At 26.9% G+C, this 14,503-nt stretch overlaps 1 protein-coding gene across 2 annotated transcripts in view; it reads right to left on the reverse strand.

The window, feature by feature from the left end:
• Window positions 1-14,503, reverse strand: part of LOC136071831 (cilia- and flagella-associated protein 54-like) — a 128,072-nt gene that overhangs the window by 24,390 nt on the left and 89,179 nt on the right. For both annotated transcript variants that reach the window (XM_065797279.1, XM_065797278.1), the window contains exons 30-40: window positions 14,283-14,390; window positions 12,052-12,185; window positions 10,630-10,773; window positions 10,455-10,548; window positions 9,894-10,106; window positions 9,569-9,732; window positions 6,353-6,666; window positions 5,934-6,177; window positions 3,493-3,675; window positions 3,339-3,405; window positions 2,465-3,260 (exon numbers count right to left, since the gene is read on the reverse strand). In XM_065797279.1, coding sequence (XP_065653351.1) covers window positions 2,465-3,260; window positions 3,339-3,405; window positions 3,493-3,675; window positions 5,934-6,177; window positions 6,353-6,666; window positions 9,569-9,732; window positions 9,894-10,106; window positions 10,455-10,548; window positions 10,630-10,773; window positions 12,052-12,185; window positions 14,283-14,390 — 2,461 coding nt within the window. The remainder of the gene's footprint in view (window positions 1-2,464; window positions 3,261-3,338; window positions 3,406-3,492; window positions 3,676-5,933; window positions 6,178-6,352; window positions 6,667-9,568; window positions 9,733-9,893; window positions 10,107-10,454; window positions 10,549-10,629; window positions 10,774-12,051; window positions 12,186-14,282; window positions 14,391-14,503) is intronic.

Here is a 14,503-nt window from a genome sequence, read left to right on the forward strand (position 1 = left end):
AATAGAGTGCTCAATGTTCTTAAAGAACAGAGCAATAATTAATTAGTAAAAAACACTTATCTAACTTTTATCTTCTACTCGGAGTTTCACCATTGCTGGATCATCAGGAAGAGTTCACTCTTCCTGATGATCCAGCAATGGTGAAACTCCGAGTAGAAGATAAAAGTTAGATAAGTGTTTTTTACTAATTAATTATATATATATATATATATATATATAATATATATATATATATATATATATATATATATATATATATATATATATATATATATATATATATATATATATATATATATATACACATATATATTTATACAGATACATATATATATATAGGTCCAAAAAGGATTTCTTTAAAATTATGTTTTATGTTTTACATTATAATTTTCCTCTTTATAAGGTGTTACATGTAATTTTATTTTGGCTTTTTGTAATAAAAAATTCTTTTTAACTTTTTATACATTCATAAATCAAAAAAATGTATATTTTATTTTTAATTAAACTTTTTAGCAATTTTATATACGGTAGGAAAATACACTTAAATGAAAAAAATTATTAAGTTCAAAATGAGTTCAAATTGTTTGTGGTCTATAGATATTTTTTGTACAATAATATGATGTAACTTCTGTTACATAGAAAAAAAAACTCGACATTTCAATACGTGGATATATGATCATAACAAGAGGGAAATTAAATCTACATGGTAATGAAAATTGTTTTCCTGTTATTTAACATCAAGTGGTTTTTTGTTTGTTTTAGATTTTACACCATTTGTTTTAGATTTTAGATTTTACAGTTTGAGTTAAAACTTAAGCTATATTCAAAGAATGGTTAAAACTTGGCATGACAGGTTAACAATGTTAACCTGTCATCCAAATGACTCTTTTTGTTTAGTTTTTAACTTTTCTTTGTCTATTTAGTCATCTTTTTTGACCTATTATTTTTAAACTTTCAATTGTTTCTAAAATTTTGATAGATCTTACATGTATGTTTTAAAGAAATTATGTTTTTAATTTCACCAAAGACATCACAAACATGCTGATATCTACTCATTTTTCAAACATGCTGATATCTATTCATCTTTCAAACTAGTAAATTGTTCTATTCAAACAAATTTAAAAACACTAACAATTCAGGGAAACTTCAAGGTAAACTTGCAAATTCTAACATTATTAGTTATTACATCTAAAAGGAAACTTTAATAATTTTTATTAAATAAATATTTTAAAATATTTTCCTAATAATTCAGATATTACTATTTTAAAAACTGATAAATGATGCTTCATATTATTTTAAAAGCTTTAAAATTTTAAAATTTTAAAATTGTTTCATCATATTCGACAAAGAAGTTTGCATAATAAGAATTTATAAAATATAAATATTAAAAGAAAATTTAAACAACTAATAATACTATTCTATACTAATAAGAAAGACTATTCATAAAAAAAAGTTTAACTTCAAAAAGTATTAAGAAAACTAGAGACAAAACATTTTTTTTGATGATTCCATATAAAACAAAATCTCCAGATCTCATCCTGCTTATATCTATAACATTCTAAAGATGCACAAATTAAATTCTTCTGAGACTACCATAACTTTTAGATCTATAATAACCAACTAATTAAATTTCTTAGAGGCTCAATGAAAGAGCGACTCAAGCTTAACAACTAGTATATGTCTAACTTCATTTACAACATGTTTTGAAACTTGTCTAGAAAGAAAGGTTACAATTAGAAGAACCAGCTTAAATATGACAACAGTATTCCATACAGGGACAAATTTTATGGGGCAAACTAACCATCAAATTGATGATCTTGCCAATTTGTTTAATGGTGATTATGAAGGTAAGTGGGTTGAAAATTACAATAGTGTAAAGTTAGCTTTATATAAAAAATTTTTGTGTGACATTTGTGCTATTTTCCAATCAAAAGCTCATATTTTTATTGATTATATAAATAGCAGGTAAACTTCAATTTTATTTACTATTGAAAAGGAAAAAAATATTAAATATACTTCTTTGAGATAACCACAAAATAAACTCATTAGTAATGTCTTTCATTTTTCATTACAAAAAAACATTTTCTTCAAACTAATTTTTATAGTTTTCCTTTCATTTTCATACAATCAATCAATATTATTATTAAACCCATAATTTATATCATTATCAAGCACATAATCAATAGAGCAATCAAAATCAATATCATTATCAAACGCATAATGAATATTATTATCAAACACATAATGAATATCATTATCAAATGCATAATCAATATCATTATTAAACGCATAATCAATAGAGCAATCAAAATCAATACTTAGGTTTCATTCAGACAACCAATGTTTAAAAATATTTTAACGAAACATTTATACGCCATATAACTGTTACAAAATATTATTTATAGATTACATCTAAAACAAAAAATATTTAAGTGTTTTATAATATATACAACTATCAACTTACACATATAGTCTTCAGATGAATTAGTCAAAATTTCATTCAAAATTTGCTTAGATCTGCCAAGTAGCTTGCCTCTTAGCTGAGCACTGTTCATTGATAAACAATCAAATGAAAAACTAATTGACGGCAAACTGTCATCTTTCTCTGTGATTTTCATAAACTCTCTCATTTTACTCTCTAAAAAAGATTTATTGCAATTCATATCATTTTTTTCAAATTTAGGATACTCAAATGATAAAGAAGCAATTGCTGATAATAACGCAGCTTGTTGTATACACACTTGATAACATAGTGAGCTCCCATATGCAACCAAATGATGAGGGGTGACATTAAACTGACACAATGAGTTTAAAAATTCACGTGAAGTTAGGATATCATCCTGAATTAATGGCCATTTATAAAAAACATTTCTACTAATAACATCTGCTGGAGCAGGAAGATTAAAGCCTGAGGTTATATCAATAAAGTTGTCAATAGCAGGATTTAACAAACTCAAATGTATAAGTGAAGATACCCTCATGATTTTTACTTCAACTGCACTTGATAAATGACCAATCTGATCAGAAAGATATTGAGAAAATGTTAACAATGGCTGAATTTCTATGTAATAGCCTGCAATTAGGAGTTGTTTGCAAATCCATACCATGTTTGCAAGTAAACTGGCAGAATTAACATGATGATCATCTGAAAAAAGATTAATACCGGGTAATACATGCTTAGTTGGATATGCTTGACCAATCTTGTAGGTTGCATAATCAGCACATGATAAAGGATGGTTGATGGAACAGCAAAATATTGCCTACATAAACATAAAATTAAATAGATTCATCAAATAAAAAATTTGAAAAATTGACATGCATAAAATACTTTTATAAACCTTAACAAATGCAGCTGACATCTGACATGCATCGATACAAGAATTTACATTACCATCATAAATATATCTAAATTGTTTTAGTAAAATAAAATAACATTAACAAAAGTAGAATGAAACCAAACTAAGTAGTAACAATGATGGAAAAATAAACTACCTTGCAATTTTAGCAGCAAGTAAACTAACTAAGAGACAACCCCAAATATCAAATTTTTCTAATAATTTTTTATATGCTAAAATTGATTTTTCATCTACTAAAATAAGCTCACGCCATAATTTTAAACCTTCTGATTTTTTGACTATACTGTCAATTGCTTTTGACCACCACATATTAGCACTTCTACAACATGCAAATATAATATTCATATAAAATATCATTCTATAAAATATATTAAAAAAATAAATTAAAACTTCTATAACATACAAACAAGCAAAAAAATAGCATTTATACAATTGAAAAAAAAAAAAAGTTAATGAAATGTTATATGAATAACAAAAAATTTAGGATGATAAAAATGTTAAACATTGATATATTAGCATTTTCTATAAGTTACAATTAAAATGTTTAGGTAAAGGGGGTAGATTTAAAAGTGCTTAAAAAAATCATATTTTTTTCTTGATAGGAAACTGTATCTGTTTCAAAACTCTGACAACGGCTCTGATCCTTCTAATTGTAATCCAATTAGTTTTCTTACTGTAATTAGCAAGAACATTAAGTCATTAATAAACAAATTTTAATATTTTATCTTAAACCCAGTCATTGAATTGCCTTTTTACTTTACTGTAGATTTAGATGGTACTGCCCTAGATGCAGATATAAATAGTGCTGCTCTAGATATAGATACAGATGGTACTGCCCTAGATGTAGATACAGATGGTACTGTCCTAGCAAAAAAAAATTTGACTCATTGTTGTAAGACAGTGCTTCTTTTTTCAGTCTCTTATTCTAATTTTTTTAAAACTGTTATGTGACTACTTATACAGTTAACTTAAATTCTTTGATGGTGTTCTTGATTGTTTGATGGTGTTCTTGATTGTTTGATGGTGTTTTTGATTGTTTGATGGTGTTCTTTTATGCTTTAAAAAGCTTTTCTTTTCTAGATTTTAAAATGTTTTTAGAATTCTCTCCCTCTATTTTGTTTTCTAAACTCATATAATTTGCAGTAGTTCAAATTCTTTTAACAACTTTTTTTCTCTTTAACTCCTTTTTTACCTCTTAAATAGTAGCTGTCTGCAGCCTTGTTGGGAAAAAAATCATTTGGATCATGGCTCATGGCAAAATTTGGATCATGGATCATGGCAAAATGTTTGATAGTAAAATTTTTATAACTTAAATTGAGATTTTGACAACTTTGTTATATTACTTTTGTTTTTTTGCTTGCAGCAAACTGAAGAGTGAGTTTAAAGTGAGTTTCCACTCATCCGTTTTTTCATGGGAACGGGAGAGGGAAGGAAAAAAATCACATGGGTAGCATAGTATAAATTTTAATTTGTCCGAATAAAAACTACGTGATTTTTTTCCCTTCCCTATTCTGTTTCCATAGAAAAACAGATAAGTGGAAACTTATCTTACTATTTACCTCACTCAAACTATTGCGTAGTGATGCAAGTGATAATACAAGCATTAGCATATAGCTTGTTTTTTTTATCAATATTTAGTTATTTGTTAATGCAATAGTTTAAACTGTGTCTATGTATAGTTTAGCCTGTGCAATCTATTAAATGTTAATATAAAATTTTCGAAAATTATTTTAACCTAATATAAAAAAACAAGTAAACTAGAAATATTACCAAAATAAATTTTAATTCATTACGAACTGCTTAAATTTGTTTAAGCTTATTCAAACTTATAGAGAACTGAAAATTTCTGATGCTGCACTTTAGATCACTAAGTGGAAAAAAGATTTTAGAATTTAAATTTCTTAGGACTTACATTTCTTAAAGGTTTTTTGCAATTTTAAATTTTTAAATATTTTATATTATGGAATTAGGTTAGTAGTTCTTAACTAAAAAAAGATTTTTTTAAATTAAATTTTTTTTTTTTTTGAGAGAACTTTAGGATAAAGAAAAAATTTTTGATCAAAAATCAAACTTTTGCTTATGATACATGATGTGATTTTTTGTATTATTTTAAACTAGTTTTTATATTAAATTATTTAAAAACCAAGAAAAGCTGAAAATAGTAAAATTTTGCATAATAGCTTTTTCAAGTTTAATTCAGTCAAAGATTAATAGATTGAATCATGTCCATACAGCCAGTTTTTAATTTAATACAAACTTTATGCAAAAAATCAAATTTTTATAGATAAAAAAAGATTCTGGCTAGCTCTGTAGTAAAAGACTTTAATTGATTTTATTTATTAGGAGATTATTCTCTTAAAACCTTCGTTATTTATAGTCATAAAAAACAAAAATACAATGTTCTGTGTCAAAATAAATATATATAATGTTCTGTGTGAAAATAAATATATGATGTTCTGTGTAAAAATGCAATAAGTGTGTACATGTCAACTTCACTACTCATCAACTTTGTTTTTCATAGGTTAAATGGTTGAGAAATGTAACAACAACAAAAAGCAACAATAAAACAACTTCTACCTTTTATCTTTTAAATGAAAAAAAATATTTCCAAGATCATGCATGGCCCATGCCACATACTCAGACTGTTGTTGTAAAAGATAGTTGATTGTGTTTTCGTAAGAAGCAATTATTATTGCTAAATCACTGTCTAATACTAGTGGTTGGACTTCAACATCTTCTATACTTGAAAATGAATTTTGCCACAGATTCATTGGCTCATTTGAAAATGTTTTGGTATTTATTAATAAATTTTTGACAACACCTTTGAATACAATTAAAATAATTGTGTGTTTGCTTTATTAGATTACTAAGTTACTAAAAAAATAAACTACCTTGCAGCAGTATTAAAAAATTTTAAAATTTATATTTACTTAACAACATTACAGAAATCTAGAGCTAAAATGATTTCCAATACTGATAACAAATATTCTACTAACCAATTTTTCCAGCCAAGTATCTAAACAACAACTTCCTGCTATGCTTCAATAATTGTGTGCTTTTACTCTTTGTTTCTAAGCAACTGGAAAACTTTTTCAAAACTTCTTCAGCATGAAAGGCTACATTTATCTGGTGTTTGTATGGAAATTCATCCAGCAATTCACTTTTTTTTGTTTCTTCACTGTTGCATAATGAATTTTTAATTTTTAGTTTAGAGGTTAACAAGTTTGCTTTGAGTACGCCATCTCTAGTGTCTTTTAAATGTTGTTTAGAATAAGATAACAATGGAAAAAGTTCTTCACAATAGAATTCTCTATAAAAACATCATAAAAAGTAAATATGTTTAAAAACATGTGTAATAAATGTTATTATCATTAGATATATATAACAATAAACTTTTTTTCAAAAGAACATCAAGTTTTACATACAATAGGGATGCTACAAATATGTTTTTTTCTATTGAAGTAAAATCTCATTTAATTTTTCACAAAGAGTATCAACAATTAAATAGGCTACACTTTTACATATTTTATTCTTTCAAAATATTCAGTGACGCAATGAGCTGTCTAAGTTGATAAAGAATGATAAATAAGAATTTAGCTTTTCATTAAATCAACTATTTTGCTGGTCAATTTAAGATAAAACTCATGTGAAGATATGATATGAATTAATACTTTACACAAAGTTAAAAGGCAGGTCATGCAGAGAAATCATATGAGAATATAGATAATCTATTTCAATTTATTTAGGATTATTTAGGATAATAAGTATTTAGGATATTAATAGGACATTTATTATAGGAGTAACCTATTTTTGAGTCCAGTGTTGTTTCGTTGTGTTTTTTTTAAAAAGTGAATTGACTACCAACAAGGTTGCTAGCAACAACTATTCAAGTTGAGAAAATAATTAGACAGAGCAAAAATTAGAGTGTTATATAGTTAGGAGAGTACTGAAGAGAGTTCTGACACTTTTGTAAGTGACAGGAGCATAATCCAGATCGCACAAGAGTTTTGTAAGACTGCGACAAGAGCATAATCCAGACCACACAAGAGTTTTGTAAGGCTGTGACAGAAGCATAATCCAGACCACACAAGAGTTTTGTAAGACTGTGACAGGAGCATAATCCAAAGCATAATCTCATTGAGAGAGAGAGATAAATTTAGCATTAGAAGCAGAAGTGATTTGGATACCTAACAGTGAATTGACCTGTTTCTTTGGAATGCCAGGAAGTGAGGTCATTAGCTTCAAGGGATAAATTAAAGAAAAAGTTCTTTGCAAATAGTTATGCCTTATTCTTAATTGCTTATGTTGTTTATTAAAGATAATATTAAAATTTTCCAAAAGCCTCTAGATCCTACTTCTGAGATTTACAAGATTTAGTAACTTGAGAATAATAGACCTTAGCATATTAGAAAACCTTTTTACATTTACTGCATGTAAATATGAAAAAAAGATGTTTTTTTTCCAGAGAGTTGTTCTTGTGAAAAAAGATTTAAAAAAAAGGTTTACTAGAAGTTGCACAAGACACAAGAAGGAATAAAACCCTTTATGTTTACCTGAATCCAGGAGATTATGAAAGCAGTGCAAATTTCTGCAGAGAGATGAAAGACATCCGAGGAACATAACCCAAGGAACATCACCAAAAAAAAAAAATCATGAAAAGAATTCCAGTCTTAAAGTAGTAGTCAGAAGTGCAATGTAAAAATCTGATGCAAAAAAAGTACAAAACAAAATTTTAGTCGTATCATGATCTGGACAACTAAAAGAAGAATAAGAAGTAACTGAGCTAGAAGATAAGCATGACATAAATCAAGAAACGAAGGTAAGTGATTTAGGGTTGTCAAAAAAAAAAATCTACAAAACTATCTGAACATGAAATTGAGAAGCATAAACATTTTAAACTTCTATCAAGCAATAGTACTAGAGTTGTATCTCACAGAGAGTGAGTTTAAAGATCAAATAAAGTCAGGTGAATTTTAGAGGTAAGAACCAATGAATGAAAAGTTACTTCAAAGACCACATACAAAACAAACGATAGTTGTTTTTCGGAGTTGAGATAGGGTTAAAAACAAATGTTTTTTATATTTTTAGTTTGTTTATTCATGTACTTTATTCATGTTTTAAACTAATAGAAAACTTGACTCAATCATAGATAGTGCAGGATACCCTAAATAATAAGCTGTGCAGGATACCCTAAATAATGATGGCTGGGTAGCCATCTGATTCCTGATAACCAAAGTTGTAACAAAGAGCTTTTTATATGGCCTCAACTATTCATACTAAAAGCACTAACAGGGATAGCATCCATGCACAATTTGAAACTGTGAAATATACTATATTTTAAAATTGTTGATTAATTGAGAGATACTAGTGAAATTGTCAAACCTAATGACCAAACAGCCTGTGAACCATTAAGCTGAGTTTTAGAGCTGTACTAATATTAGGGGATCTCACAACAGAAAGAGTTGCACCATCACAACTAAAAAAACACAGACTAAAAACCCACAAGTAGAGTCATAAAAATCTAGTAATAATCATCCTAGGCATGAAACAATGTAACGCAGATTTAAATAAGATCTGAGTGGTTGAGACAAAACTAATAGTAATAATAGTAGGACAAACTTTTGAATTTACTATTAAAAATTATTTACTGACTAAAAAGCTTCATTATTACACACTCCCATTTTAATTTTATCTTTGAGTATTGATCGTTGGTTTTCAATTGAACTTAGGTTAGGTGATTGACTAGGCCACCAGATAAATATAAAAAAAAAGAGAAGTTCTGAGTTCAATTCCCATCACGTCCTTGGTAGTACTATGCTTAAGCTGAGTGCGGTACTACCATGATTAAGGTTTGTGTTTCAAAGTTTTTAGAGAGAGTTGTAACCTCAATTCTTCAATTGTCTTCTCTGCCTTAGGAGGGTGAATTAACATAAAAAATAAATAAAATCTATTGATTAAATATTGAATTATTAAACCATAAAAAGTTTTAAAAGGAAGCAAAAAATAAACTTAGATTCAATATGAAACTCATGTTCTATATAAAAAAAATATGTTTAAAGGTCTGGGTTTAAACTTCTTTGAAATATTTTGAAAAGCAATAAAAGTTAGTTTTTCTGCATTAAAAAAATTTTTTTTTATTTTTTTTAGGCCTGGACTGTATATATATAAAATAGTATATAATATAAAACTATATTAAATTTTAAAAACGCAACTGTGTTAACTCATTTAACCGTATGACAAGAATGCAAACTTTATCAAACTTTTTTTCATAAAACAAAACTTCAATTGCAAAAAATATCACACGCATCATGTCTGCATAACTAACGTCATAGTTTTCAATGAGACGATCAGAAAAACATTTGTGCTGTACCTTATTCTAAAATAAAAAAAAATTAAGTTAGATTTGTAAAAATATGTTTCTTTTGTATTAGTATTAATTAGTAGAGAGGAAGGAAGGGTTCAAACATTAAATAACTTTATATATTCATAAGTAATTTTATATATAAATATGCAATATTGCTAAAAACACATAAATACCTTTAAATATACTGATATCATATCTAGAATTAAATCAGCAGCATAATAAAAGTTAATGTAGATTATTGATCTTAGGTGATGAATATAAAACTGATTTTCACTATCCAAAGAAGTGTTAACAACAATTTTAAAAACAAAGACTTGGGTGTAGACTAAAAGGTTGTTACAAGCTTGCTGCAGAAGCATCCAGTGTTTACCTCGATGCGCCAGAATCTAATTTATTGAAAACATATTTAACATTCTTTTACAAAAAAAAAAAAAAAAAAAAAAAATTTTAAATTAACAATTTCAATTTCCTGGAATTATTTTTACCCAAAAAGATTCTAGATAAAAAAATCACTCAAAGGATATTATACTTAAAAAGATCAATAGTGATTCTAATACCTCTTAATACCCATCGAATCTTTCTACTTATTCTAATACCTCCTAATCTCCATGTAATCTTTCTAACTATTCTAATACCTCCAAATCAGGAAGAAGTAGCAATAATGGGTAAAAACTTTAATTACTTCTTATAAACAAGACAAAACAAAACAAAACAAAAAAAAAAAAGCCACTAACCATTGCCCTTTTTAAAAACAAACAAGCTTCTTTAAAGTGTTCAAGAAACTTTTTGTCAAAGTATCTTGGCTTCTTTATTGCAACAGATGGTAAGCTAAACCATTTAAACATTCTAAAATAATTTTTTTTATTCTTGAAATCAACTAGAAAGAAAAAAAAAATTATTAAAATTTACCTTGCATCATTTTCAATGGATTGATCTTCAAAAGCGCAAGCCTTAATGTTGTCATTTTGAATTACAGACCCTTTCATACTGCCTAACCAATTTACGAGTAATACACCCAACGATCCCAATGAAAACATATTTGAATCGATGATTCTAAATAAATTCTTATTCTTTATAAGATTATAACAGACCTATAGAAATGATAATTGCAAGTGAGCAAGTATTTGTTTATTATTATTTTAAATTATTGCATTTAATTTTTTTTTGTTAAAATAGCTTTTTTGAAACTTTAAAAAAGCACACAATTTAATTTTTAAAATGCTTTTACAAAGCACAAAAACAACTGTCCACCACCTAAATAGCATCGTCGCCTAAATGAGATCATCATAAGTGCTGTCATCACCATATGACATTATAAGCGCTATAAACCTTTAAAGTTATAAAAAGTTAAAAAACTTTTATTTAGATTTTCTACTTTGTTGGATTTGGCAACTGATCGTCACAATAAACGAATTATGTAATACTGAAGTCAACATAGATGGTCAAAAACTTACATTAACTAACTAATCAGTTGTGGAGTAGTACCTACTACTCCCCAGATTTGAACAATTGTTAATAAATGGCATCAATCCAGGAAAATTCTATGGAAGACCAAGAATTACGACTCCAGATACTGACAACCTGATATGTCTTTCAGATGCAAAGGACATACAGATTTTAAGTTCACAAATTCTTATAACTGCCTCCTATTGTGAATGCCTGCACAGTTTAAAGATGCTTTGCCAAGAACTTGGATCTTTGATCATACTGTGCTGCTCTTTTCTCAAAAAAATATTTTCTCAAGAGAACACAAGGATTGACCTGTTTAAATGTGGCAATGAACCATGTTCATAGACAAAATGCAAATTAAGCAGTTATCAATTCACAGTCAATGTTCTTCCACTACCAAACAAAAGCTTTAATTCTTAATTTTTTTTTTGATGTTCTTAATTTAATTTCTTTATTTCTTAAAAATCACCTTCCATTAGGCACTATTCAACAACTATGATTTGGGGTACAATCACTGCAGCAATCATGGTTATTTACACCTTTTAAAACTAGGTGAATTCTGTCAAAATCTGACAATTTTATGAACTATTTAAATCCCATTAACTGTTGGGATATACCTTTGGATTGATTAGCAGGCGACTACATAACCTATTGCTTAATGTGTCTATGTTGTCTATGTCTTCATAACCTATTGCTTGATGTGTCATGAGCTATGTTTCTCAAGTTCTTGCTAATATTTTCATTAGCAATATACTCATGATTTAAAATATTAGCAAGAACTCAAGTTCTAATATTTTAAATCATGAGTTTAGTACTTGAAAACACCAAAAATTATAGTTTTAGCAATTATTTGTATTTATAATTTATATATTATATAATTACCTTTCACTGTTGCACTCATTTTCAAGTTGATTTGTTGGGTAAGAAATAACATTTTTTGCAGATCCTTGTGATACCATATCCGTAAACTTCTCTAAAGCTATTTGAAAATGACATTCCCCATTGATTATGTACATCTATATATATATATATATATATATATATATATATATAATATATATATATATATATATATATATATACACACACACACATATATATATATATACATACACACACACACACACATATATATATATATATACATACATATATATATATATATATATATATATATATATATATATATATATATATATATATATATATATATATATATACACATATACAAATAAAACTGTGTTAGGTAAAGTTACTTTTTACTAGTGTTACCATTTACAATTACATTTCAATATTGTTACCCATATAGAAATATTCCATGAAAATTGACGAGCAACTCATAGAAATTTATTGAAAACCAATAAAATTCTATGAGACCTTATGCTTTAACTATATTTTTAAATCATGAGTCAAGTGTGTTTCATAGTTATCCCATGAGTCTTCATGTTTACCTCATGGATCCCAAATATTAATCCATGAGTTCCAATAAATTTCCCATGGATCTTAATATTATTTCACAGCTTTCAATTATTAAAACCATGGTAACATATGTTTTGAAATGTAACATGACTAAAAATGTTACCATTGATTTAAAAATATTACCTGTTATCTGGGACATTGGTACATGGCCTATGTAGAAACATGATTTTTTTTTTAAAATTCTGATTCATTTCTAATAAGGCTGCGAGCAACCACTGTTAAGTTGGGAGTCATTAGAAAAAAAAAATAGTTATTTTGACAGAAAATTGTAATAACTCATACAACCTACATCTTATCAAGCCTTCATTCAGTTGACAAAATAATCGAAAAGTTGTAGGTTGTATGAGTTAGGAAAACATGAAGATGGGAGAGTGTTCCAAAGGGTTGAAGTGTGGGGAAAAAACCTAGATGAATGTTTATAGAGTATGCAGGGACTAATACAGTAAAGGAATGAGACTATGCTGAATGACGAGTCAAGTGAGAATAAGTTTCAGTTGATGGAAATAGAGATGATAGCTTCTTTGAGCAGCGACCATGATAGTATTTGTAGAAAAGAGAAAGAGATGCAACTTTACGACAATAGGAAAGAAGCTCAAGCTTAGCATAAAGAGCACATCCAACTACATTGAAAATGCATTTTTGGACCTTGTCTAGAAGAGAAAGAGCATCCCAAGGTTTACTTTGAGCATGATTTAAGTTTAAAAAGAACTTGACTTTTTCATAGATAGAGCACAGCATCCCAAGTAATAACCTATGCAGTTGTCTTAGTCCTGTTAATTAACCCAAAGTCGTAATGTAGGGCTCCTTATGTAACCTGGAAAATGCACACCAAAAGTATTAACAGTGTTGATGGAATCAGTCTATATATATATATATATATATATATATATATATATATATATATATATATATATATATATATATATATATATATATATATATATAAATATATATATATATATATATATATATATATATATATATATATATATATATATATATATATATATAAATTTATGAGCAAAGAAAATACAACATTTTATGATACTAATAGTTTCATGCCTAATGGCAATCATCAGCCATGTAATACAAATCAAGAAACAAAAAAACTGTTAAAATATAAAGTTACAGTGGAGTGTGCATCAAAACAAAACAATAATAACTCATCTAAGGAAGTATGGAGGTTAAAAGAAAGTGGAGTAAACCCAACAATTGAATGGAAAATTGTAAAATGTTGTAGATTTTACAATCCCACAGTAAAACGATGCAACCTATGTCTATATGAAAAATGTCATAATATCTTACACCAATAATAACTTATTAAATAAGAGGTAGTATCTAAATGTGGACATAAAAGCAAACTTCTAATGGTGATTAGGCAGTCGTTTTTAGATTTTTTTTCTTATGTTTTTGTTTTTTAACCTTTTAACCTTTTTTTTGTTTCTTGGCTTGTATTACATGGTTGATAATTGCCTTTAAACATGAAACTATTAGTACCATAAAAAGTTTTATTTTACTTGTTTATGTGTGTGTGTGTATATATATATATATATATATATATATATATATATATATATATATATATATATATATATATATATATATATATATACAACATATATAAAACTACATACCTGACATCGCCATGGATGTTCAATATGTGATAATACCCTCAGCTTCATGCGCTGTTGCTTTATTTTTAAAAAATGTAAAAATTTTGGTAGAACATCTTTGAAAGCAGCCTAAAACAGTAAAAAATAAGAAATAAAAATTCATGAAAACTAAAGAAGATATCATTATCATAATCATACCCCAGATATATCTGGCTGACAGCTTTTATATCAGATTGGCATGA

The sequence above is a fragment of the Hydra vulgaris genome, chromosome 05 (assembly GCF_038396675.1).
Source record: "Hydra vulgaris chromosome 05, alternate assembly HydraT2T_AEP".
NCBI classification, from domain to species: domain Eukaryota; kingdom Metazoa; phylum Cnidaria; class Hydrozoa; order Anthoathecata; family Hydridae; genus Hydra; species Hydra vulgaris.